Raw genomic sequence first — 25084 nt, 5'->3', positions numbered from 1 at the left:
GCAGCTGCTCCAGCACCCAAAGCTGGATCAGGGTAGGTTCGTGTGGCTTCTCCTCAGGGATGCCTCGCAGGAAGTGATCCTTGCAAGCTGAAGCAGGGAACTGGCTAAGACAGCTGTACCCTGATCCAACCATTAGAGAGTAAGAGACCTGAGAAGTAGAAAGGCGAGGCTCTCCACCCTTCAATTAATCCCACATGTGTTTATCGTCCAGGTTGGCACAATAAACCTAACTATTTCAGTGGCACACACAGTTTGTGCTCAGGAAGAAAGTTCTGCTGATCTGCTTCTCTAAGATCACAGCCCTTGAAAACTCTGAGGCGCACAGTTCTCCTCTGACATACATAAGGCAGAACCGACACGCAAAAGCCCCAAGGTCATGGGCTCTTTACCTTGGCAGCATTCTGTCAGAAACGAGTCGACAGAGGAGAAGAGAGTAAGCAGCCCGACCCAGACAACCTTTAGCATCTACCCTACTGAAATGACTTAGGTCTGTCCCAGATGTCATAGATGATATCCAGACCCCCTACCTTTGCTTTAACGAGTATTATCCTAAAGAGATTTCCTGTTGTACCTGGTACAGCCGGCGCGAGGCTGAGCGAGGAGAACAACGGCCCTCACAGACTCCAAAGGACTAGCTTTGCACATCTCTCATTCACAGAGAGCAACATCTCAGCCGTTATAGCAAAACCTGCCTCACCACTAACCACTCTGACAGCTCTGTGCTGATATCACACTGCACACTGGCGTGCCCCACTCGGGCACCCGTCCCCAAACTGGCAACCCAAATTTTCAAAAGCTGGTATGAGGCACTAAAACTTTTTTTGAGAGTGTATTTCTAAGACCCATGATCACTCTCGGCAATCATTAGCTTAGAGTTTACTCCTCAGTCACTAGGCAGATTTATTTATTTTCCATGTGAAGCCAAATTGAGGAAAGATTTTTTTGTTTTGTTTGGTTTTAAACAATCTGAACTTATATCCTGCTTTGAATTCATGCGATAGGACTTAAACAAAACTAAATCCTTTACCCACCCTCCTCACTGTAAAAAGACTATTTATTTTTTCTGCAAATGAACCACATTTTAGGGTAAAACATGCCTTTCTGTGTATATGTAACCTTTTCTTTCCCCCTTGGACAAACTCCCCAAAGTGCAATATGGGACCAAATGACTGATACTGCCTTTACCAGAAAGAGCGCTCCCTCCCACCAAGTAGAAATGAGGAGAGCTGGGGTGTAGGCCCAATCTGGCCACTGACTAGCCCTGTGCCCTGAGGACTGCTGTCCATTTTTCAGTGCTGGTTCCTCTTCAGTGAACTGGCGGCAGGGGGTTGGCGTGTAAGAGGAGTTGATCTAAATCCACCCCCACCCCAACTCTAAAATGCTACGACTATCAAAACATAAGTAAACAATAGCAAGACTTTGGTCTTAAAAAAAAAGTCTAATATTGACCCAAAACATGGCTCATGAGACATCTTCTGAGTAACTCGCTCTTCAAAGGAACCCCTCTCGCTCCCCTCTCCAGCATCCCCTACTGAAATGAGGGTGTTTGCATGGTTTCTCTCACTAATCCCCTGAGCATGGTAACATCTCCACCTGCTGGAGTTCCAGGGTTTTGCTCCTAAAGGTATGCATGTCGGAGGTGTTGGTAAAGGCTCCCTGTTATCGCTGTTAGGGGCCCTCCAGTTGACTCGGAGGCATGTGTGCGAAGTGGAACTGATCCGTGGACTTTTTGAGGCTTGTCTTCAGAGCTCCCCGAAGTGAGTTCGAACTGCCAACCTCCCAGCCAATAGCCAGGTGTTTGTGCCACCTGGGGACTCTGAAGGACTCCACAAGCCAAGAGCAAACCAAACAACAAACACCACAAAGCAACACCATTGCCATCATGCGATGCTGACACAGAGCGAGGGTGGAGGGCTGGTAGAACTGCCGCAGAGGGTTTCCAAGGCTGTCAATCTTTACAGAAACCGACGGCCAGAGTTTCCCCCCATAGAGAAGTTGGAGCAGCTAAACCTGAAGCCCTTCTGTAAGCAGCCCTCTGGGTTTCTAAAGCCTCTGTGGCCACAGGCCAAAGCAGGGTTTCCAGAAACCAGCCTGGCTCACAACTCCTCCTTCGCAGGATACACTGTGGGAGCAGGGTAAACCTCTGGTGTTGGGGACTCTTTCTTCCCACCCATTTCATTCTGCCCCATGCCCCTGCCCTGGGGAATGACTAAGAACCCCCCAGAAGTGGGCACTCAGTACTGGTCAGAATTTCCACCCGTCTCTGAAAGTTGATCCTTAGCTTCCTCCTCAGAGCCTGGTTCTCAGGGATATAGTTAACGCTTCTGGACTGGAGGTCCTTGGAAACAGCCAGGAGGCTGAAGACAGCTTGGTGCGGGCTGGGTCGGAAGCAGGTGAGGGTGTGGAGGCCGTGGGAAGGGATCTGCCCAGACGCCAGCACTGACTCCTTCGATGGTGCCTCTCCAGCCTGGAATATTGGTGGGAAAATCATCCAAGAGTTTTCAGGCACCCAGGAGAAGCAGCCTAACCCTATTCTCTAAGACCAGGGGCCGAAACGCTCATTCCAGAATGAGAGAAGTCAGAGGTCTGACCGAGGCTCTGCCATTGCCGAAGGACTTGGGACAGTCTGTGTGCCTTGCTGGGTCTCTGAAGGCGAGGAGATAGACTGGGGGTGGGGGTGTCCACGGGTCCGTTAGTTTATCATTGCTGTATCTATCCCAAGTTCCTCCTCACGTTGCATACAGCCCCCCTGTCAATGGAGCTGTCTTTGCTGAGCTAGCTTCTCCTCCAGTTCCATCACACACGGAGAGCACTTTTTGGGTGTCTTGTCCAGGGAAAGGAAGGAAAAACAGAGCGCTTTGTGCAAGAGCTGTTGTCTGAGCTCTGGGCTCCAGGAAGGGTGTAACCTCTTCGTGGCAGAAAAGAAAGCCGTCAGTCCCCAAGGACTGGCTCTCCAGAGTTGATGTCAGTCTCTTGGTGCACAGTCAAGAGGCTCTACGGGCCAAGAGGATTAGGCACCCTCTCCCCACCCCATCCCTGGAGCAGCCCCCCACGACTGTGCCCCAAACTGCTGAAGTCCCCGGCTCAGCCCAACGGGTCCAATTAACAGCCATACAAGCATCCCTCCCACTCAGCAGACTCCACCACCTTCCTCCAGGTTCTGCCCCTCTCACGCTTCTCTCCCCAAGACCCAGGGCCAAAGAATTCCTACAAGAACCCCTCTGGCATGTGGGCAGTGTTTCTGATCTCCTTTCAAAGGTCAGCTTTCCACAGTTCCTCCCCTCCTCCTCACCCCCTTCAGGATTTATTTACTTCACAGTGCTCGCTAAATGTCACGATCCTTCTTAGCTACCTTGGCAGCCTTCGGTCAGAAACCGGTCAACAAACAGAGTAGGAGAAAGCCAGCAGCATTGCCAAGGCAACCTTTAGCCCCCAGCTCACGATCGATGCGACTCAGGTCCGCCACAGCGGTCCCAAACATGATCCAGACCCCACGCCTTTGCCCTCACAAGTCTTTATTTCTGGTTCCCATCAGAGTCCACCAGATCTCCTCCTCTGGCTGGGAAATTCCCAGTTCAGCCCTTGGCCGCTCTTGAAAGCGACTCTAGATAATGCTAGAACAACTGTGAGGAACAGGAAGTGCCTTGTGGATTGTACTGCGGAAGGTGAGGTGGGAATGAGGAGCTGAGGCCCAGCCAAGGCACCTCCCTGCTTCCCCTCATGTGATTCCATCGCTTGAGCGTTCACCCAGAGCGGTCACGTCCATGTTCTCTCATTGGATCTCTAAGGAAGGGAAGAGCTGAAGTCATAGGAGATGAGCTGAACAGTCATGGCTGGAGGCTGGGACCTTGGAAAAGGGCTCTTTCCAGGAGGAGGCTCTGCTGATTCAGGGTAGAAGTCCGTGAGAAGGGGGAGAGCAAGCCCTTTCATTGCCCTGGACTGTGGGCAAGAAGCAACCAGGTCTCGCTCATCTCCTTTGGCCTTTCCCTCCTGCCTCCAGCACCCCCACTCTCACTCTGCTGCTCAGCCTTCCCCTCCCTGGACCGGCAGCAACTGGGAGGCAAGCCCCCTTTAAAGGGACTGCTGAAACCAAGGAAGCCCTCCCCACCCCGCCCCTTAGGAAACCACAAACCCAGGTCTCACGTGTGAATCTGCAGTGTGTTTTGTCTCTCACTTTCCAAGCGCAACCTAGAATTGGGGTCCTCTTCCTCCAGGCTGGTTCTGCAGCACCGAGTAGAGCCCAGGTGCCCCAGACGAGGACAAGCTGCTTGTGCCGGCACACACTGGCAGTGTCTTAGCTTCAACCAAGTACTGCACACTGGGAAGTTCTGGCAAGTTGGCTAGGAGGATCAACTCGTCCTTCTCTGGAAATCTCTCCAAGAGTCTACACATGGATTTTTTTGGGGAAAAGTAAATCCTGAAGAGGAGAAATCCTACAAGTAACCCCCTTCCCCCCTGGTGTTAACTAGCTATGCAGGCTTCCCTTGTACAACATTCTTAGAAAGGCCTCTTGTCAGAAAGATGCCCCTTCTTAGACTTGGCCATCTGCCAGCGTGAGCTTGCTGGCCTCACTTCTTGATTCGTGGTGGAGGAGAAAAACAGAGTAATACAACCGCTTACCACGGGCTTCTCCATTCCCCTTGGTCTCTGCCCTTGTCCCCACCAAAGGACCCACTGAAGGAATGCATTTTAATCAGCTGAGGAGCTGACTTTCGGCAAGCATCCCGAGGTGTTAGAAAGTGGAGCGGACCTGGGCATGACACGGAAGAGGAGTCGTGACACTTACTGGGCACTCACTCCAAGCCCCGGTGCCGCCGTGAGTGTGCTAGGAGGGCGAGGCATCCATGGATCATGACCACACTCTGCAGTTGGGACTCTTACTATCATCACCTCTCCGGTTACCAGTACAGAGGCACCGAGAGCACAGGGCTAGCTAGCGAGGCAGCTGTCAGCCCCCAGGCCCACCTCCACAACCTCTCGCCTTCCACCACCTGTGGAAACTTCCCCCGCAGCAGAGGGACCTGGAGGTAGATCAGGAGGCTCCTATGACACCTGGGCCCTCTGGAGCCTAATCTTGTGGGGCTGCTTGGGCCACCAGGGCTGACACGGTATTCAGGGATGCTTACTGGTATCTCCTGCTCTGTCTCCTCTGTCTCCTTTCTCTCCTTTCGGGCCTCGGTCACCTGGGATAGAGGAGAACTGGTGTTAAAGATGGAAACATTAAAAAAAAAAAAAAAATGAGGAGCCGATCGATACCAAGGGCTCAAGTAGAAAGAAAATGTTTTGAAAAGGATGATGGCAACATGTGTACAAGTGTGTTTGGCACAGTGGGTGGATGGATTGTCATAAGAGCGATAAGAGCCCCCAATAAAACGGTTAAAAAAGAGAAACAAGAAGATGGAAACAGGCCAATATTAATGCTGTAGCTGCCTTCATAGACCCGCCCATCCCAACTTCCCTAGACAGAAAACGTACGAAGAGAAGAACCAACAAAGGACTGGGCAACGGTGACCAAACCGGAAAGAGGAAAACCTCAATGGAAAAGAAAGCAGAAACTATTACAAACAACACAGAACAAAAAATCAATAAATTCAACATGGGTCAAAAGGGAGAGAGATCGGATGACAAGGTGTTACATTCCAGCCTAAGGAGAGCGGCTGGCATCCACTCCACAGTGCTCTTTGTCTGAGGTTAGGGCTGTGCACGTTCCTAGACCACGGTCAGTCGGGATTCACCGGAGGCTCCGTCTGGAGGGACGCTGCCCATGGAGGTGAGGATGGGGAGAGGGGAGGTAAGTCAACATGATGGGTCAAGCAGGAAGAAAATATGCCCAGGTTGATTGTGATGATGAATGCACAACCCTTCTTAATGTGATTGGACTACTGAATTGTATGATGTTATTTATATCTCAAAAAAACTACTAAAAAAAAAGATGGAAACAAAGCCCATTTGTGAATCAACTGTTATCTGCTGGCCCAGGCTAAGGGACACACATGCCAAGCCAGAAGCTCCTTGAAGACAGAGCCTGGCAGGGCAGGGCAGATAAAAAGCATCCAATGACTTAGCAGGTTCTGGTCACCTAGGGAAGAGGAGGGGGTACTGGTGAGAAAGTTTAATTCCACCTAATGAATAAATTAGTTTAAGCAGTAAAGGGCAGCACCTACCAGCAGAGACGAAAAGAATGTGGCCATTGGAAGAAGGAAGACGTAAAGATCTTCCTATAAAATAATCACACTTTTAGAAGTCTACATCTAAGTACAGTGAGAGAGGGTGGGGAGTGGGGGTGGCAGGCTCCAGTGTTATAGGGAGGAAGACAGTTTATATACATGTCAGCAGATCTTCCTGTAGTAGAGCCTATAAAACACGAGGGGGGCTTTCCCGGAGAATTGTGGCATTTCCTTCTCAGGAGATAGTTAAAAGAACAGAGGCTTTTGGGGGGCTCTGACACCACCACTCGATGGGCATTAAAACAGAGTTCTATTCTAAGGACTTCCAGAAAGATGGCTGCAAACTGCATACTCTGTGGGGAAAAGAGAGAGGGAGCATGCTTCCCTGCAGAAGGCCGCGTGTAATTTGAGTTGTTTAAAAAAAAAAACACACAAGGGCAGCTATATATACATAATATATGCATATATGTATGTGCTTAGGAAAAGGTCTGGCAGGGTACACTCCAGAATGTTTATAGTGGTTGTTCCAGGCAGGAAGCACAAAGGGAGTAAGGGGAGGGAACGCTCCTTTTTTCTTTTCTTTTCTTGAAAGACTTCTTTAGTATTTAATTTTCATTTAACAACTATGTATTGGTTTTAAAATCTGTTTTGGGGGGGATGAGGAGCTGATGCCAGGGGCTTACATGGAGAGCGAATGTTTTGAGAATGATGAGGGTAACGAATGTACAAATGTGCTCTATACAACTGATGTGTGTATGGATTGTGATAAGAGTTGCATGAGCTCCCAATAAAATGATTTCTAAAAATCTGTTTTAAAAACCTTTTTTTAAAAAAAAGTGCTTCATGAAGGAGAAAGCTCAGCCTGTTTAGTCGCCAACCAGAAAATAGAATATCCTGTCCTGGTGATCCAAGATCAAGAGACCATCTAGACTCAGGCCACCATACAGCAGCAGGTCAATGTGGGGGAGCTTCTCGCACATGAGGCCTGGAGGCCTGGGCATTTGTGAAAGGAACAGGAACAGAGAAGTTCTGAAAGTTAGGTTCTCCGAAAAGGCAGGAAGAAGAAGGTAAAAATGAGACGAAACATCGTTGGCCATGTAAACCTGAGGACTGACGCTCCAAGTATCTGGGAGAGGAAAGAAAACCGCAGAAGAATCTCGAAGGGGGTAGCAGGTATTGCAGCGAAGGCGGTTCTCCTGGCTTTCCCATATTCCCAGCAACCAATAGTGATGCTCCCTTGAAGTTTGGTAGAAACCACAAGGCTTTCTAAAACAGTCTCATACACGAGGGCTTCAGAAAGTCAGGGGGGAAATTCCATTATCTTCTCATTCCATATTCTCAGCAGTGTTTTGAAGCTCTCTCAGCTATATGCCTCGTTTCATCCTGATCGCAAGGAGCCCTGATGGTATAAATGGCTAAGTGCTCCACTGCTGGTGCAAACGAGTTCCACCCAGCACCTTTTCTGCATGAGAGACCTGGCGCGCGGTGCCCGAAACGATGACAGCCAAGGGAGCCAGATGGGGCAGTGCCACTAGGTCACACGAGATCACTCCACGTCAGAATGAGCCTGATGGATGGCACCCAGCAACAACAATCCTCATCAGGGCCCTGTTATGTCTGAAACTGATGTGTTAGGGAGTATGAAGATTTTTAGTTCTCAGATGAAGACGTGGCTGCTTAAAGAGATGCAGAGACTTGCCTAAGGTTACTCATCTTGGTCAGTGGCAGGGCCGGCCCGAGAAGCTCAGCCGTGTGTGCCAATGCCCAGGAGTTTCCCAGGGGCTACCAGGGTGTGAGGCTGGGGGCGTGTGCAGACTCGTTATTGTTACCTTTGAACCCACGCATGCCCATGGGTCCTGTGGCCCCCAGTTTCCCATCATCGCCCTTTGCGCCAGGCAGTCCTGGAGTCCCTCTCTCCCCTGGCAGACCTGAGGAGACAAGAGACCAACGGTGGAAAGGTGAGCTCAGCCTTAGAGCCATTGTCAGGTTCAAGGATCTACCCAGTGCCTCCGATCATCTCGGCTTCCTGGTTCTTCTGCCAGCTAAGTGAAAGACGCTGTCAAAGCAGTATCAAGAGCAGGCAGCTCAGACCCTCCTCCTGAGCACCGATCACCCAGGGAGGGTCAAGCCCCTTCTCCCTGAAAGAGCTAATGTTGTCTTGAGTGACAGCTGTGGTGCTCATCCTCCTTGGGAGCTGTCCCCTCACCCCCAGCTATGCTGGAAATTTGGATTCGGCAATTTTTTTTAGCACCTTCTATGTGCCAAACATTTTTCGGGATGCCTTCCAAAAAATGATCATATTTCATTTTCACAACAGACTTTGAGGTCAATATTATTTCATCTGGGTTTCAGATGAGAAAACTGAGGCCCAAGAAAGGTTAAAAAGGTGACCTAAAGCCACACAGTAATGAGTGTTAGAAACAGGATCTGAGGCCAGGTCTTCCTGAAGCAAAAGCTCATGGTCAATTGTCTTCATCATGCTGGATGGGAAGGGCTGACTGGTGCTTGCAGGTGGAGGGAGGTGGGAGGCTGGTAATCACTAGGAGGAATATATAAATGGCCTCAATTCACCTTAAAAAATAACCAATAAAGCCCATCAAATTCATTATCTGATAAACACAAGCAGAGGGGAGTGGAGGGCAGAGGGAGTGAGTAAGGTCAGTAGATGGATGGGTGGCCTGCTGCCTGACCAGCCCCTGGGCCCCAGGCCATGAGTCTGGTGGCCACAGGCCCACAGTTCACTCCGGAAAGCCAGAATCAACAAACGTTTTCAGTGAGCGTGAGCCCCGGGCTCCCAAGGGGACTGACCTAAGTCCATATTTATCTCTGTAAGGCAGAACACCCTTAACTGATGGACTAATTGTTCTTTCCCGCTTTGAATGCTAGTTGGTTTTCTTTGGCCTTTTTCTGAGACGTGGAGAAAACTTGTTTCTCAGTAGTCATCCCTCCCCAGATAAACTCAAATGGCTGGGGGAGAACAAAATGGACTCAGGGGGTAGAGGGACGTCAGAGAAGCCCTGAGAGAATCTTCCTCCTAGCATAGATCTATCTGTTCCGGAGTCCAAAGGTTCTGCCTCCACAGCCTTCTGAATCCAGGGCTGGAGATCCCTGCTGCCCCCAGCGGCTCCCATTCCTGGCATCTCACATACCTCGAAGTCCAGGTAATCCAGAGAGTCCAGGCTTGCCTTCCTTCCCTTCATCCCCCTGATCACCTTTGGGTCCTGGTGGTCCTGAAAAGGTTACAAAGAGCAACAAGGTCAAAAGGCTGTTTTATTAACTCCTGACACCTGCGAAGGAAATAAAATCCTCCTCGTTTGAGAGGGGAAGGGTCTGCATTGCACTTTGGAAGTCTATGAGACACCAGTCTTGGGAGATCAGGGAGGACTTCCTGGAAGAAGTGAGATTCAAAAGGAAGGTCAAGGATAACCAGAAGGTAGCCAAGCAAAGAAGCCTTGATGGCACAATACGGAAGGGTTTGGCTGCTAACTTCAAGGTTGGCTGTTCGAACCCACCCAGCTGCTCTGTGGGAGGAAGACCCGGCAGACTTCTTCAGTCGAGATGACAGCAAAACAAAAACAGCAATAGCAACAACGAGCCTTACAGGGCTGTCCTGCTCCATCACGTGCAGTTGCTATGAATCAGAATCAAGGGCCCCCAACAACAACAGTCAGAGGGAACACATCCCTGCGAGGGCTGAACGGTGAGAAAGACCCATGTAAGCTACAAAGCTGGGGGCGGGGGGTGGGTGGGGGGCATTCACTGGGGTTAGAAAGTAGAGAGTCTTAAAGGCCAGGTGAAGTGCTGGATTTGACCTTGAGGGCAGCAGAAGGCCTGAAGGGCCTGAGAGAAGAGCTTGGTCAGAGCTGCAAAAAGACCCCTCTGGGTAGGGTGTGGACCGGGCCAGAGAAGCAGAAAGACCAATGAGGAGGCGACAACAGGAGAGAGACTTTGGAACTCAGAATCTGGGAAGCGGTTGGACCAGAGACAGGCAAGTGGCACCTTCTAAAGCTGCCTAGGAAGGAGACGAGTGCCAGAACAAGGCTAGCTATTGGTGGAGGCTGCAATAGAGTCCAGATTTCTGGCTTGACTACCTGGATGGGGGGCTGAGTTTCTAATTCCTCGTGAGCTGGGCTTTGAGGCTCTGAAAGGCATGTTAGCAGACACGATTTGATGTAATCCCTACAGTGATGACACTACTTTGAAGTGTGGTCCCAGACCTGTCTGGTCCCAGCTCCACTCGGCCACACCCACTGAACTAGACAGCTCACACTTCCCAGAACACACTGTACTTTCCTGTCACCATACCACTGTGCCTGCTGTGCCTATGCTGGTGCTCCCGGGAGTCTGCCCCCCACCCCTAGGCACCTGCTCATGGCCACCTTCTTCACGGTAAAACCTTCTCTGACCAGGGATTCCTGCTGAAAGAGAGCACCACCTGAACACACATGCTGCATGCCATTGGACCCCCGTCTCACGTGGCCTCCCTCTCCTAGGGGGCTGGGAGCTCTCTTCACCAAACCACCAGCTCCCTCCCGCAAGGACTCCAAGCCCCCCGACTGTTAAGGGAAATGTTGGAGGTCTACGTAGATGTTCCTTGGAAGAAAGGCCTGGCGATCTACCTCTCGAAAAATCAGACACTGCAGACCCTCCGTAGCACTATGTGCCTCCTGGCACATAGATGGGGTCACCGCCGGAGTTCACTCAACAGCAGCAGCCTGTTTTTCTTTTCATCGGCTCCAAGCTCTCAAGTCTCCATTCTGCTTGTCAAGCTGCTTTGTGAACGGGGCAGGGGTGGGGTGGGGGTGGGGGGAGTATCCAGCAAAATGTCAAAACGGTATAGTCACAGCATAGCAGTAGTGTCTTTCACAATAACTATTTGATGAATGAACAACTATGAGATCAGAGGGTGTTCATACATACAAAACAACCAGGCAGCCAAGACCGAGATGTACCGATACATTCCAAAAGTTGGCACTGTCCTTGGACCCTAACTGAAGCTGACAGCTGTTTAATATTTCCATGGCACATGCACAGGGGAAAGTAATGAACCACTTAAAACTCCAGAAATTACATAAATCACTTAAGGAGGACTAATGTGGTAGCCATCACCCTCTCCTCTGTAAAGAAAAGCCAAGGAGGCCAGACCATGTTTACTCCAGGTCCTCAATGATAGCAGTGAGGTTCAGGACCAGCTTGGAGCATGCCAAAGATTACCCAAGAAAGGCAAGGCATCGTTATCAAATGAGTGTCACCAGTGTGACCGCAACAACATCAACCCAGTGCTACCGAGTAGCCGCCGGCTACTCATGGCCACCCTATGTAGGGTTACTGAGATGGAGAGCCTCCTCTTCCTCCTAATGAGCTGAGGGGCTGGCAGGTCCGAACTGCCCATCTTGCGGTTCACAGTCCCACGCTTACTGGAAAGCACCACCAGGGTTCCTTCGCAAGGTCAAGCCTATAGAAAACGGAGCCAAGAGAAGGGTCTGCATCCATGCCCTCGGTAGAGCTCTGTGGCCAGGTGCAATTCCCCGTCGGTACACCCTGCCGGCTTCTCACTCTACACTCACCCTCTTTAGCCCTCTCCATAGGCCACCCAGGACCCCAGGGATGGAACTGGTCACAGGTGCAGAGGATCTTCGAGTGGCGCTGCTGTGGGTGTGGTGCCGTGTCTAGATCTTTCGGAAAATAATTCTCATAAAGGGCACTGTTACCAGAGCTAGAACAGACAACCTGGGTGTCTTGGGCTTGAATGTGGATGTGGGGCATCTTGATTCCATGTCTGTTTTTGTAAAAGAGAGGTAAAAATTCCTCTCTCATCCGGTGGTACCACTTAAAAAGCCCCTGAGTTAATTCCTACTTACAGCTACCCTATCCACAGGGATACCAAGCCTGTAAGCCTTCACAGGAGCAGAGAAGAACCTCATTTTTCTCCCATAGAACAGCTGGTGGATTTGAACCGCCGATCTTGTGGTTAGCAGTCTAATGCTTACCCAACAGTACCTCCGGGGCTCCTTTCATGCAGTGGTATTGAAGAGTAGGTAGATTAAATGACATATTGAATCCAGGGGGAAAAAAAGGCTTTATAAACCTTTGAATGGTAAGGCCATCCTTGACCCATGTCTACCTCATTTTTTATAATGTTTCATCCGAAATACCATATGATTACTACTGGTGATTATTCTAAAGTAGTGGTCTATATTATCTGGCAAACCCAGCACTAACATTCATGAGTCAAGTCCATTGTATCTGGGGAAAAACACCACACTCATTGCAATCTAGTCAGTGCTGACTCAGAGCGACCCCCTGTGGGTTTCTGAAACTGTAACTATTTACGGGAGTAGAAAGCCCAGCCTTTCTCCCGAGGAGCTGCTGGTGGTTTTGAACTGCCAACCATGTGGGTCACAGCCTAATGTGTCACCACTACACGACCAAGACTCCTGTTTTCTGGGGAAAGGCAGAAGTTAAAAAAAAAAAAAAGCCTACACAGTGATAGAATTTTGAACACACAGTAAATGGGTTGTGGAGGTCTTTGCAAGTCCATTCTAAGCCCCCCTCCCTTCAACCTTGATGTCCATCTCATGTCTCCCTTTGATCTCTTTGGGCACCACCAGCGTGGCCTCCAAATCTCAGCTAGCTCTGGAAAGAGATCATTGTGCCCCACGCTACTCACCAGGTGCTCACACCTCCTCCAACTGTGATTCCCAAGGAGGACAGGCCTGTGTGCAGGGCTAGAGCCTGCCTCTGTGACTTTGTTTTGCCCACGGCCCTTGGCATCCAGTAAGGACTCAAAGAAGGAATTGGGGGCCATCATACAAGTGGGTATGGTATCACTTCCTCCCACTGAGACCCAGTTGAGCTTTGTAGCGTCTCAACTTCTTACATTGTCACATTTCTCCTCTTTCCCATCATGAGCAGGCGAGAGAGGGCTGAAACAAGGAGGAATGAGACCTACTTCCTAAAGGTGGGCTATTTCTCATCAACAGGAGAAACAGCTTGAAAGACCTCCCCCCCCACTGCGCCCCCCCCACTACCTCCTGTCCACGGTGACAGATTCTCCTGCCTGGTTTGCTCTCTAAGAGGTCCTAGGGGCCAGTCGGAGTTCGGAGAGAGGCATTCTGGCCCTGCGCCCATATCCCCCTCACAGCCCCACCAAAGCCCAGCCAGGAGCCTTGCCCCTGCCTTCCTGGTTCCCCAGAGCAGGCCAGCCCTGGCCCAGGGGGCCAGGGAGATGCTCTGGCTGGAAGCAACTTCAGCACAGCACTAAAGATATGTGACTGAGCATTTGGGAGAAACACCAGAGTTTTTCTGGAGTCCAGCCAACAGGGAGGGAAAAGCCATGCTCTGGCCTATTCCCAGGATCCTGGAACAAGTGATAGGGTGGAGGAATCTGCGTGCACTGGAATCGGGGGAGGGACCTGCCAAGAACAAATGAGGACAGCTGATGAGCCAGGCCTGAAGCCAGCCCATCAGTGACCCAAATCTTAACATAAACACCACCCTCAGCGCCATGTTAATCCCAGAGAATGAGGCCCTCAAGAGTTTGCTCCAAGAAGACTCTTAATGTCCTTGAACTCCCCATATGGATTACTTCTGCAGCTTTGAGAGCGCCCTCTCATTCACCATGCAATGCAAGCCCCCCACAGGCCTGAAAATAAGGATGGGGTAAGCGTCATCGGTCCCATTTCACAGCTGAGAAGACTGAGACCCCCAAAGTGACCACCCTGGCCATAGTCTCCTTCCTCCAGGGCCAGCATGCTTTTCTGTGAGCCTCGAGGGACAAGACGAAGGTGGGCAGAACCGCGGTGCTACTGTTACGCTTTACGGCACAAACTCTACTCCCCCACTCCACGCCCCCAGTTGACAGTCATGGGTGGACAATGAAATCACAGAGCAAGACACAAACCACCAGGCCTCCTCAGCCTAATCGATGCTTTTCAGTCCTTAAAGACTTGCTACCACTAGGTCGATTCTGATTCACAGAAATCCTGGAGGGCAGAGTAGGTCTGCTCTACCCCCACCCCACAGAGTTCCCAAGGCTATACAGGCTCTCGAGCAGGTCGCTCCTTTTCTCTCACCGTGGAGCAGCTGGTGGGCTTGTACCACCAACGGTCAGATCAGCAGCCAAGCTCTTAACTGCTGTGCCACTGGGGCGCCTTCTCGACCCTTAATGCAGGAGAAAGACTTCTTCACACGCCCTCCATTCACGGGGGTGCCCATGAATGCTACCAGAATCCTCTTCACTGGAGCCTGTCATCCAACTTTGGAGCCTGGACTCTAATGCCCGACTCTCATTCCATCCATTGATAAATCTTTAATGAACTACTGTGTTCTTTACTTTTCTACCAGTTGCTTTTTTTTTTCTTCCAGAAAAGCAGTCCACAGAAAAATTTGGTTTGAAAAACCCATACTCATGGATCAAGAGATGTTTCCCATGGTTCCAACCGTGCCACTGACTCAGTCTTGGACTTGGGCAAGTAAGTCACTTCCCTTCTCTGGACTTCAGGGTCCTCGATTGTGAAACAAGAAAATGGGACTAGAACACTTTCCAGATCGATTACCACTCAGATTCTGTGACTTGGTAAAATTTCCACCATGGCAGTACCATCTGTATTACCTAAGGAGGTAATGCCTTCAGACATTTGCTCACACTGCTTATATGTCTCCCCTCTCTGCTTACCTTTCATTCCTTCCCGGTGTGCCTCCCCTTTTGGATTCCCTGACTTCTCTGCTCCTTTAAAAGTCAAAGACAGAGGTGGTCCAAGATGGCAGCAGAGTTATACATCCTCACTGGGCCCCTCGAACAACAGAGACCCGAGAAAGCAGGTGAATTGGACCTAGATGGCAACGTTGAAAGTCTGAGCATCAAACACAGGTTGAAAAATTAGACAGGCCAACTGGGATGAACTACTATACAAAACAGTGGACACAGATAATGGCCCACTGGCCCACAGATCAATGGTACCTGCCCCTTCACCCAGTCCCTTATGCTGGTAACCCTTGGATTGGCGGTGTCCGCCTCTCTGCCCAACCACTAGTGCTGGCGACAAATGGAATGGTCTTTTATGGCCAGACTAGTGACCACAGTAGCACATAGACCACAGCAAGAAAACCTCCAAAAATCAGAATGCAGCAACAAACATACAATAAAGAAATAGATATAACAACACCTCATGCCTCAGAGATAACAGATGATATCTAATTATATAAAGAAGCAGAGCCAGAGGGGTCCAGCAAGTGACCAAGCAAAAGCAGCCAGAGGAAGATATGGTGGTGGTGCCGGGAATTCAGCAGATTCATGTATAGGGATTTCCAAGAGATCAGGAAACACACTGCAGACACAACATAAAGTTTATGGGAAAAATCCACCATAAAAGAGAAAGGAGGACATTATATGATGATTAAAGAGTCACCCACCACGAGGACATAACCGTCATAAAGATCTATACACCCAATGACAGCATGCCAAAACACATGAAACAAACTCTAAGGGCATTGACAAAAGATGGTCCCATAATAATAGTAGGAGACTGGGACAAGCCACGTTCAAAGACAGAACAGCTAGAAGGAAATTCAACAAAGATACAGCAGATCTTAATACCACAATCAACCAACTTGACTTCATAGACCGAGAGAGAGCATTCCAGCTAACAGGGCACAGTGTACTTTTCTTTCAAAGCTCATGGATCATTCTCAGAATACGCCACATTTTAGGTGACAAAGAAAGCCGCAACAAAATCTAAAACATCAAAATAATGCCAAGCATTTTCTCTGCTCACAGGTCTATAAAAGTGGAATTCAGTAACAGGAGGACAAAAAAACCCCATAAGTTTGGAAACTGAATAACACCTTGTCTAAAAAACACTGGATAATTGAAAAAATAAGTCAAAGGAAAAATGTTTTAAATTCCTAGCCTCAAATGAGAATGAAGATAAAACATACACAAAATTTTGGGACACAGCAAAAGCAGTGCTCAGGGGTCAATTTAAACAGTAAATAAATGCACACACCCCAAAAGGAAGGGTAAAAATTAGCCCTACGACTTGAACAAAAGAAGTCAGTGAATCACCAGATAAAAGGAATACTAAAGACTGGAGCAGAAATACATGAAACAGGGAACAGAAAAACAGCATTTAAAAAATCACGATCAGAAAGTGGCTCTTTGACAGGATCAATAAAATTGACAAACCACTTGCCAAACTGACAAAAGAAAAACAATACAAGAACAAATACCCCAACTAGCAACAAGAGGATGACATTACCCTGGAACCAAGGGAAAGAAATAAAACGCCAGAAAAAGTTCAACTTCAACAAATTTGAAAACTTAAAGGAAATGGAAATATTTCTAGAAACACACTATTTACCTGAACTGACACAAACAGAGGCAGAGTAACCAAACAAACCTGTGCCCAAAGAAGAAACTGAAGAGGTAATAAAAAAAACCTCACAAAACCACAAAAGGCCCTGGTCCAGACAGCGTCACCGGAGAACTCCACCCAACATTCAGAGGGGCGTCCACACCAGTTCTCCTCAAACAGTGTCAGAGCACACGGCGTCAGCATCACTCTGATACGAAAGCCAGGAACCACAGACAGACAGACAAGCTCACCGTCCCTGAGTCCATTCAGATGCACAGCAACCCTAAGGGGCCGAGTAGAACCGCCCCCATGGGTTTCCAAGACGGTACAGCTTCACAGGAGTAGAAAGCCTCATCGTTCTCCTTCAGAGTGACTGGTGGTTTTAACTGCTGACCTTGCATTTAACAGCCCAACCTCTAACCCACTATGCCACTACGGCTCCTCAAGACAGGCAAAGACACCATCAAAAGAAAAATTACAGAACACCATCACTCATAAACAATCGATGCCAAAAAATATTCACCAAAATTCTAGCCAATAGAATTTGACAACATAAGAAAAGAACCATGACCAAATGCAATGCACACCAGGTACGACAGGAAAAGCTCAACACTGGAAACCCAATCAATACAATCCGACGTATAAATAAAACAAAAGGATCACATGATCATCTCAGTTGATGCACAAAAGGCATTTGATAAAGTTCGACATTCATTCCTGATGAAAAACTCAACAAAGCAGCAGTGGAAGGGAAGTTCCTCTACGTAATGAAGCGTATTTACACAAAACCAACAACCCGTAGCCATGCGCCCATTCTAACGCATAGCCACCGTGTGGGCAGGGTAGACCAGGTCCCGTGGGTTTCTGAGACTTCTTCACAGGAGTAGAAAGCCTCCTCTTTCTCCCGTGGAGCAGCTGGTTTCACACTGCTGACCTTGCAGTGAGCAGCCCAGCTTGTTACCCACCAAGCCACAAGGGCTCCTGTGGCCTAGAGTACAAACACTCTGACTATAGAGGTGGAGGTGTACTGGTGACGCTGAATACATTTTTTTCTGCTAATGGGGTTGGATAGACTAACTAAGCTTGAGAAGCTGTGCTCGAGGGTCGTGGAAGCGTCTGAGGAGCCATCTAAGATAAGAGTCCTGGTTTCTTCCTGTCCAGGGCAAAGGAAAGTGAAGAAAAGCAAGACTTGGGGGAGTAACGACTCCAAAAGACAGAAATTAACCTATGAAACTTGTGAGCCTATGAGCCCATGAACTCGACCTTGAGACACGAAGCACTTGCTGGTGCCCAGCTCCTCTGCTCACCGCTGGAACTGGGATCACAACACAGGGTCTCAGAAAAAGCAAACAAACAAAATACGGAACAAAGAATTCAAATCCTCAAAAATATCAGACTTACATACTTAGCACGGAGGCAACCCTACTACTCTGGGCCTGACAACATACCTTTCTGACTTGGAATGAAGCCATTCCCTTTCAGCTAAACAACAGGCAGCCCATAAAATAAACAATAAAACCTGAGTGTTACATGTTCCTTAGAATAACCAATTATACAAGATCAAAAGGACACCACTTTCCCCAAAGCAAAACTGAGAAAGCAGGAAGGGGGAGAAATTCCGATGAAAGGAAACAGGGCACCCAGGGTAGAAATGGGAGGAGTGCTGACAATTGGGGGGCACGCAACCAATATCGCGGAACACTTTATGTACAGAGTATTGAATGGCACACTAACTTGCTCTGCAAAGATGCACCTCAAAGACCATAAAGAATACAAACAAGAATAATGAAGCCACAGAGTTTTCAACAGGTCTGACGAAATGGAAAACCCAAAGCAGAAAACCCTGTTGAACTGTGCAGAGGACAAACTGGAGACAAAACCCACAGAAAATAAGTGTGTCACAAAACGAGAGCGAGAGCGCCATGCTAGGATCCCATTCAAGAATAATATACATACGCCCACAGTTGAAAAACATACTCAGTTGGGTATTTGTAGATGTTGAGCCAGGAAATGTCAAGAATTATGTGTGTGTGTGTGTAAGGACCGTATGAAAAAAATTGGACAAAGATGAGGCAGAAAGGCTGCTTCAGACACTTGTCTGGTACAGCACCCTGTCCTTCTCCAAAATTTGAAAGGTAATTACAGTCAGTTATGTTAAAGCATAGATGTCACTACAGTGTGCCCAATCCTCCCCCTCCAAATAAACCAAATTCATTGCCATTGAGTCAATGTCAACTCATAGCTACCCTATAGGACAGGGCAGAACTGCCCTGTGAGTTTCTGAGACTGTAACTCTTTACGGGAGTAAATTGATAAATAAATAAATAAAAACTCTTTACGGGAGTAGAAAATCCGGACTGTGGACTTTGCAGTTAGCAGCCTAACACCACTACACTACCAGGGTACTTGTGCCCAACCCAAGCCATAGTATTTTTAATTGCCTCATATTCATGTGAGAGCTGGGCAATGAGTAAGGAAAAGTGGAGAAGCACTAGTCCCTTTGAACTGAGGCATTGGTCAATATGAAATATACCATGGACTACTAGAAGAATGAGCAAATGTGTGTTGGAAGAAGTATAGCTTGAAGCAAAGACAGCAAGACTTTGCCTCATCTACTCTGGATGTGTCATCCAGAAGATCCAGTCCCTGGGGAAGGACATCATTCTCACGAAAGTAGAAGGTCAACGAGAAATAAAAATACTTCCAACAAGATGGACTGGCACAGCGATTGCAACAATGGGCCCAAATACAGCAATGATTGTGAGGGTGGTGCCGGCTGGGGCAGTGGTCCATTGTGTTGTACAAGAGGCCGCAATGACACCATTCATGAAAGAGGAAGGTGGGAAAAACGGATATAAGTAGTAGTGGTGCCCCAGAGAACTACCAGGGCTGAGTGGTACTCAACTGTAAAAAGCCACAAGCCCATCATGAAATCCAAACTTAAAGACTGGAAAGACAGATATAGGCAGGACAGAGATGAAACTGAAGTACGTGAAACTACGAACCAAACAACAAGTACTTGGGTGATTGCACCTGAAGAACCCTGGCAAATGAGTGACTCAGAGCACTGTCTGTTTGAGCCATAAGAAGTGGATTTAGAAATGTTTTAAAGGTTTGTGTAAAAAGGTGGCTGGGGCCCAGGAAGATACTGTAGCATGGCAATGCTCAGAAGCTCAAAAGTCAGGTCTAGACTGTAGTCCCTGGGGACATCAAGGCCAATTGATGTAACATAGTCCACCAAGACGACGTTCGACATCTTACTTTGGTGAATAGCAACTGGGGTTTTAAAAGCTTGTGAGCAGCTGTCTAAAATCCAACTATTCATTTCTCCTCATTGAAACAAAAAAGTGTGAATAAAAGCAAAGGCACATGGAAAGATTTGTCCAAAGGACTAATGGAGCCCATAAACCCCAGTCTCCACTACCATGAGGCCAAGAGACCTAGTTGGTGCCCAGCTACCACTACTGAACTCTAAAAGGAATCACAACAGAAGGGTTGGGTTAGGGAAAAATATGGACCCAAACTCAAAACCATAAGACACCAGATGTACTGGTTTGACAGAAACTGGAGGGATCCCCCAAGTTATGGCCCTTAGTCACCCCATGAAGCCTAAAAACTAAACTCACCCGCATGACTCAACTTTCAGCCTAGCCCCCAAAAGGTCTATAAGGTGAGCAGTAACACCACCGAGGCCATACTTCTTCCATCCATCAATAAGCCCAACGGGGCAGCATGCGCCGAGAGCTAAAGCTCAGGAGCAGGAAAGCAGGAGAAAGGGAAACGGAAAGCATGGCGTGCAGTGCGGTGAGGGCGACTGCACCGTGGGGCTTGTAATCAATGAAACATACTTTTCCATTGTAGCATGGAAAACTCATTTGCTCTGCAAATGCTCACCCAAACCACCATTAAAAAGAAAAAAAGTAGAAAAAGTGTGGTCTAGAGACCTCTGTAGATTGGAGGAAGACAGAAAGGGAAGGATGGGCTTCCACTATAAGAATGGACTCCCCAAAACTGTGCTCTCTTACATCTACATCAATTGCACCCCACCTTGGGAAACAGGATAGATAGCACAGTGACAAGATCCTGGATTTCTCAGGCAGGCAGGTCAGCTTTTGGATCTTGACTCTGCTACTTATCAACAGAACAGTGGGATGTTACTTACTTAACCTCTTCTGCTTCAGGTTCCTCATCTATAAAATGGGGAGAAACCTAAACTCACTGCCATTGAGTCAATGATGACTCATGGCAACCCTATAGGCCAGAGGAGAAGGGAGTTTCTGAGATTGTAGCTGTTTACTGGATACAAAGCCCCATCTTTCTCCCGTGGAGTGGCTGCTGGTTTCAAACTGCTGACCTTATGGTTAGCAGCCCACAAAGTAACCACTATACCATGAGGGCTACTCATAAAATGGGGCCAATAGTATCTTTTTAACAGGATGTGAGGATTAGCTGTCTCTAACATTTAGAGAGAGCTAATCCTCACATGCATGTGAAAGTTGGACATTGAATAAGGAAGACCGAAGAAGCATCAATGTTCTTGAATTGTGGTGCTGCCAAAGAATTTTGAAAGTACCCCGGACTGCTAGAAGGGCAAACAAATCTGACTTGGAAGGAGTAAGGCCAGAGTGCTCCTTAGAGGCAAGGAGGGGAGACTTCATCTTTCATGCTTTGGACATGCTGTCGAGAGACCAGACCTGGAGAAGGACAGCATGCTGGTAGAGGGCCAGGACTGGCTATAACTCCCTCTAGGAGACGACTGACACCTGGCTGCAACATGGGCTCCAGCGGAGGGACAATTGTGAGGACGGCGCGGGACCAGACAGTGTTTCACTCTGTTGTGCATAAGGTCGCTATGGGTCAGAACCAACTTGGTGGCACCTGACAACAATAACAACAATCCAAGCTCTGGCGATCCTGCCCCCAATAACCTCCCTTGGCCTCTTCTCAGGCTTAGGAAGGGGAGCACTGAGCGTGGCTATTTCCCTAGGGATGCTTGACCAGGAAACAGACCCTGGACATGGGCACAGGACCATCTGAGCAGACAACGTAAAGCAAGCCTTAAAAGATGGGCTCCAAATGGCGGCTCCACTTGCCATTGTGACCCCCGGGGAGTCTCTGGAGAGGGGCGTCTGCAGGAAGTCCCGATCACGAGGGGACAGGAGCAGGCCTGCCTCTTGCAGAGAGGTCTAAGTCTAGGGTGTGGTGGGCCAGGCGTTACCTTTGATGAGGGAGATGTTCCTCAGGGCAATGGAGTGCTCCCAGTCCTTGAGGCGCAGGTCCTCCGTGACGGCGTTGAGCATGGCCAGCTCCTGCTTGAGCTGCAGCTCCATGTGCAAGTGCACCAGTCGCATGCGGCGCGTGTCCTCGCTGGCGTTGCTCACCAGCACCTGCAGGTCCTGCAGCCGCGTGTGATGGAGGGCCACGTCGTAGGACAGGCTCTGGTTGAGTCCCCGCAGCGTGCCGCCCACGTCGGCCAGCTCCTCGCCCAGGAGGCCCAGCCTGCGAGCCAGCCCGTCGAGCAGGCCCCCGTGGTGGCGCAGCAGCAGCTGGCTGGCGTTGCTCTCCACCTGCAGCTGGTAGAGCTCCAGCTGGGCCGCGTCGCCCTGCTGGCCCATGCGGTCGCGCAGCAGGGCCACCGCCTGCTCCGTCTGCGCCGCCTGCGCGTGCAGCCCCCAGAGCACGCCCTCGAGCCGCTGCACCACGGCCGCCAGCGCCAGCAACGAGTCCGAGTGGTTCTGCAGCGCGTCCTGCGCCTTCCACACCTGCTCCGCCAGGTCCGCCTGCAGCGGGGCCTGCAGCAGCCGCAGCTGCAAGTCCCGGAAGCTCTCGTTCAGCCGGTTCACGTTCCGAGTCAGGGCCTTCAGGTCGTCCGGGGAGCTCCGGGGTCGCGACACTGCAGAGGAGAAGAAGCGGTGAGCATTGTGGGCGGCCTCCCCGGACCCCAGAGGCAGGCCTGGTCCACAGTTCCATATGCAATAGAGCGGTATCAATAACAAGACTGCAAAAACCAAACCCCTACCCACTGCCAGCAGGCAAGTCTGAGTCATTGTGATTCTGCAGGACTGGCTATAACTGCCCCTTTGGGTTTCCAAGACTTAATTTTTAAAAAATCATTTTATTGGGGGCTCGTACAACTCATCACAATCCATCCATCCATCCATCCATCCATCCATCCATTGTACCAAGCACATTTGTACATTTGCTGCCATCATCATTCTCAAAATCATTTTTTTAATGGAGCAGACAGCTTCGTGTTTTGTTTTGTTTTGTTTCTCTCCTAAAGAGTGGCTGGCAGGTTTGAACTGCCAACCTTGTGGACATAAGACCAGCATGTAATGCACTATGCCACCAGAGCGCCTTCATTAGGTGATTGCAAAATAGAGGCAGCTAACGTTACTGGAATGCTTCTGGGTATCCCAGGTCCTGGGCTAAGTCGGTGGTCCCCAAAGGTGTCTGTACCTTAGAATTGCCTAGGGGGATGATCCCCTTGCAGAAATTGTGATTTAGTTGATCTGTGTGGTGACCTGGGCTTTAGACTTTTTTCTTTTTAATTTGGAGGTACAGTGAACCCTCATTTATCGCGGTTAATGGGTTCTAGACCCTACCGTGATAAATGAAATTCCGCAAAGTAGGATTCCTTATTTGTAAATCAAATATTTTCATAGTTAGAGCATAAAGGACATGAAAAAACACCCTTTAGTCACCATTACACTCGTATTACCCAATTTATTAAACGAAAAAGGGAAAATACAGTAAAACATTTTGGACGTTACAATGATCCAAACGGCTAGGACAGACTCCGTTTTTACTATGAATTTATTACGACTTGTCACTTTGCTTTGCTTCCTTGTTGAAAGTGAAAGTAGCCGTAGCACGGATGTTTTTTTCCTCTTTACGGATGGAGCGAACGGAAGACTCATTCAAGTCGAAATGGCATGCAACCACCATGATTTTCTTGCCATCTTTGGTCATATCCAAAAGTTTTACCTTTTCCTGGATGGTGAGCATCTTCCTCTGGCGCTTATTTTTATTGTCAGAAGGCTTAGAAGAAGCAGCTCGTTTAGGAGCCATCATAGGGTTTAGATAAAATTTCTTTAAAATCGCAAACAATTACAGTACACTGTACAAAAGCAAAAATGCATCTGATACGTAGCTCCGTAGCGATGCAGACAGAAGCGTGTACAGTATGAGCCAATCAGTGGCAGTAATGACAGTGCATGCGCTGTTACGCAAAAACCGCGATAGAGTGAAGCCGCGGAAGTCGAAGCGCGAAGTGGCGAGGGTTCACTGTAATTCCATGATGCAAACCAGTGTGGGAACCACTGTACGAATCTAAGCCTTGTGTATTTGATTGGACCACAGTAAGTGGCCACTTTCACATGCTGATCTGGGTCCAATTTCATGTGGCTCAACCTAATAGGTGGTGTCTACTTATCCTCTCAACTATTGGAGTTAGAAATGTATAAGTTGCCCAAGTAAGTCCTGGGGCTAGGATTCAAAGCCAGACACCTTGATTGGGAGCCCAAGCGCTTTCCCACAAATCTGCCCAAAGGAATGCCAGCAGCAGACAAGAGCCCTGTTCATAGCAACAAGTGTGTATTTTACAACTTCCTCCTCAGATCAGGATCCTATTTCCTGCCTGCTCTCATTTCACACCCAAGGCCCCTCTGGGCCTGTGAAGACTGAGCTCATGCTGATGCCCTCCCTTCCCTGCACCCTCAAACCCTCCTAAATTCCCTCCGCAGAGGACATGCCCTTCCAGGGGCTTCCGACCCTTTCCTCATGAAGAGGCCTTGTAGTAAGAATTATAGGCTAGCAAGCCTGCCTGTGTGCATCTGTTCACCCAGTGTCTCCTGGGAATTCAGGTTGTGCACCCACACAGGTACATTACAAACCCTGGGGCTGGGGTTTTCCCGGGCCTGCTTGTTATTTGTTAGTTGTGTGGTGTACACAGTGTTGGCTTTGCACACCGGAGGAATGGAAACGAGTTGTGGGGATGAGGCAGAGCAGGACATGAGGCTGATCAGACATGGAGGGAATTTGGCCTTGGAAACCATGGAATGGAGAGAATTGGGAAACTTGCTAGCCAGCTCGTTCAAAGGAGAAACTTTGGACCAGAAAGCTTTCTTCTAGAATTTCAAGTGGGGAAGGAGGAACATAGGTTGTGTAGGTGCCTGAGTCACGGGAAAACCATCCTTCATGGACCTTTCTGGAAGCACAACTCAGTTGTGGTGGCTACCCTGAAGGAGATACATCATTTTAGATCCCCACTGCAAACTCTCCCCTGCTCAGCACTTGGTTCTTGGTGGCTACCCTGGACTCCTGGCGACCTCCTGCACCACGGGTTCAGACTCTTGTGGTGCATAGGGTTTTGGGTTGGAAATACTAATCTCTATGCCCTTGATTATTATCGCACTTGTGAATTAATTGTCTTGGTTATGTTGATGAGGTAAGCCAGTGTAGGGCCGATCTTGAAATATAAAAGAGATTAAATGAGTAAACTAGCAGCAGAAACTGGGGTGGGGGTTGGAGATGGAGGGTGGTGGGTGAGTTACTAAGCCA

General features: G+C 49.0%; 1 protein-coding gene across 2 annotated transcripts in view; it reads right to left on the bottom strand.

The window, feature by feature from the left end:
• The window catches only part of SCARA5 (scavenger receptor class A member 5), a 152977-nt gene that overhangs the window by 39675 nt on the left and 88218 nt on the right, over window positions 1-25084 (bottom strand). For both annotated transcript variants that reach the window (XM_045286746.1, XM_045286745.1), the window contains exons 4-7: window positions 21741-22415; window positions 9317-9397; window positions 7997-8095; window positions 5127-5183 (exon numbers count right to left, since the gene is read on the bottom strand). In XM_045286746.1, coding sequence (XP_045142681.1) covers window positions 5127-5183; window positions 7997-8095; window positions 9317-9397; window positions 21741-22415 — 912 coding nt within the window. The remainder of the gene's footprint in view (window positions 1-5126; window positions 5184-7996; window positions 8096-9316; window positions 9398-21740; window positions 22416-25084) is intronic.

This window comes from Echinops telfairi, unplaced genomic scaffold (assembly GCF_000313985.2).
Source record: "Echinops telfairi isolate 266 unplaced genomic scaffold, ASM31398v2 ScPeMD7_9;HRSCAF=40, whole genome shotgun sequence".
Lineage (NCBI taxonomy): Eukaryota > Metazoa > Chordata > Mammalia > Afrosoricida > Tenrecidae > Echinops > Echinops telfairi.
The sequence above is the reverse complement of the archived record's forward strand: the minus strand, read 5'-3'. Positions and strand labels throughout refer to the sequence as shown.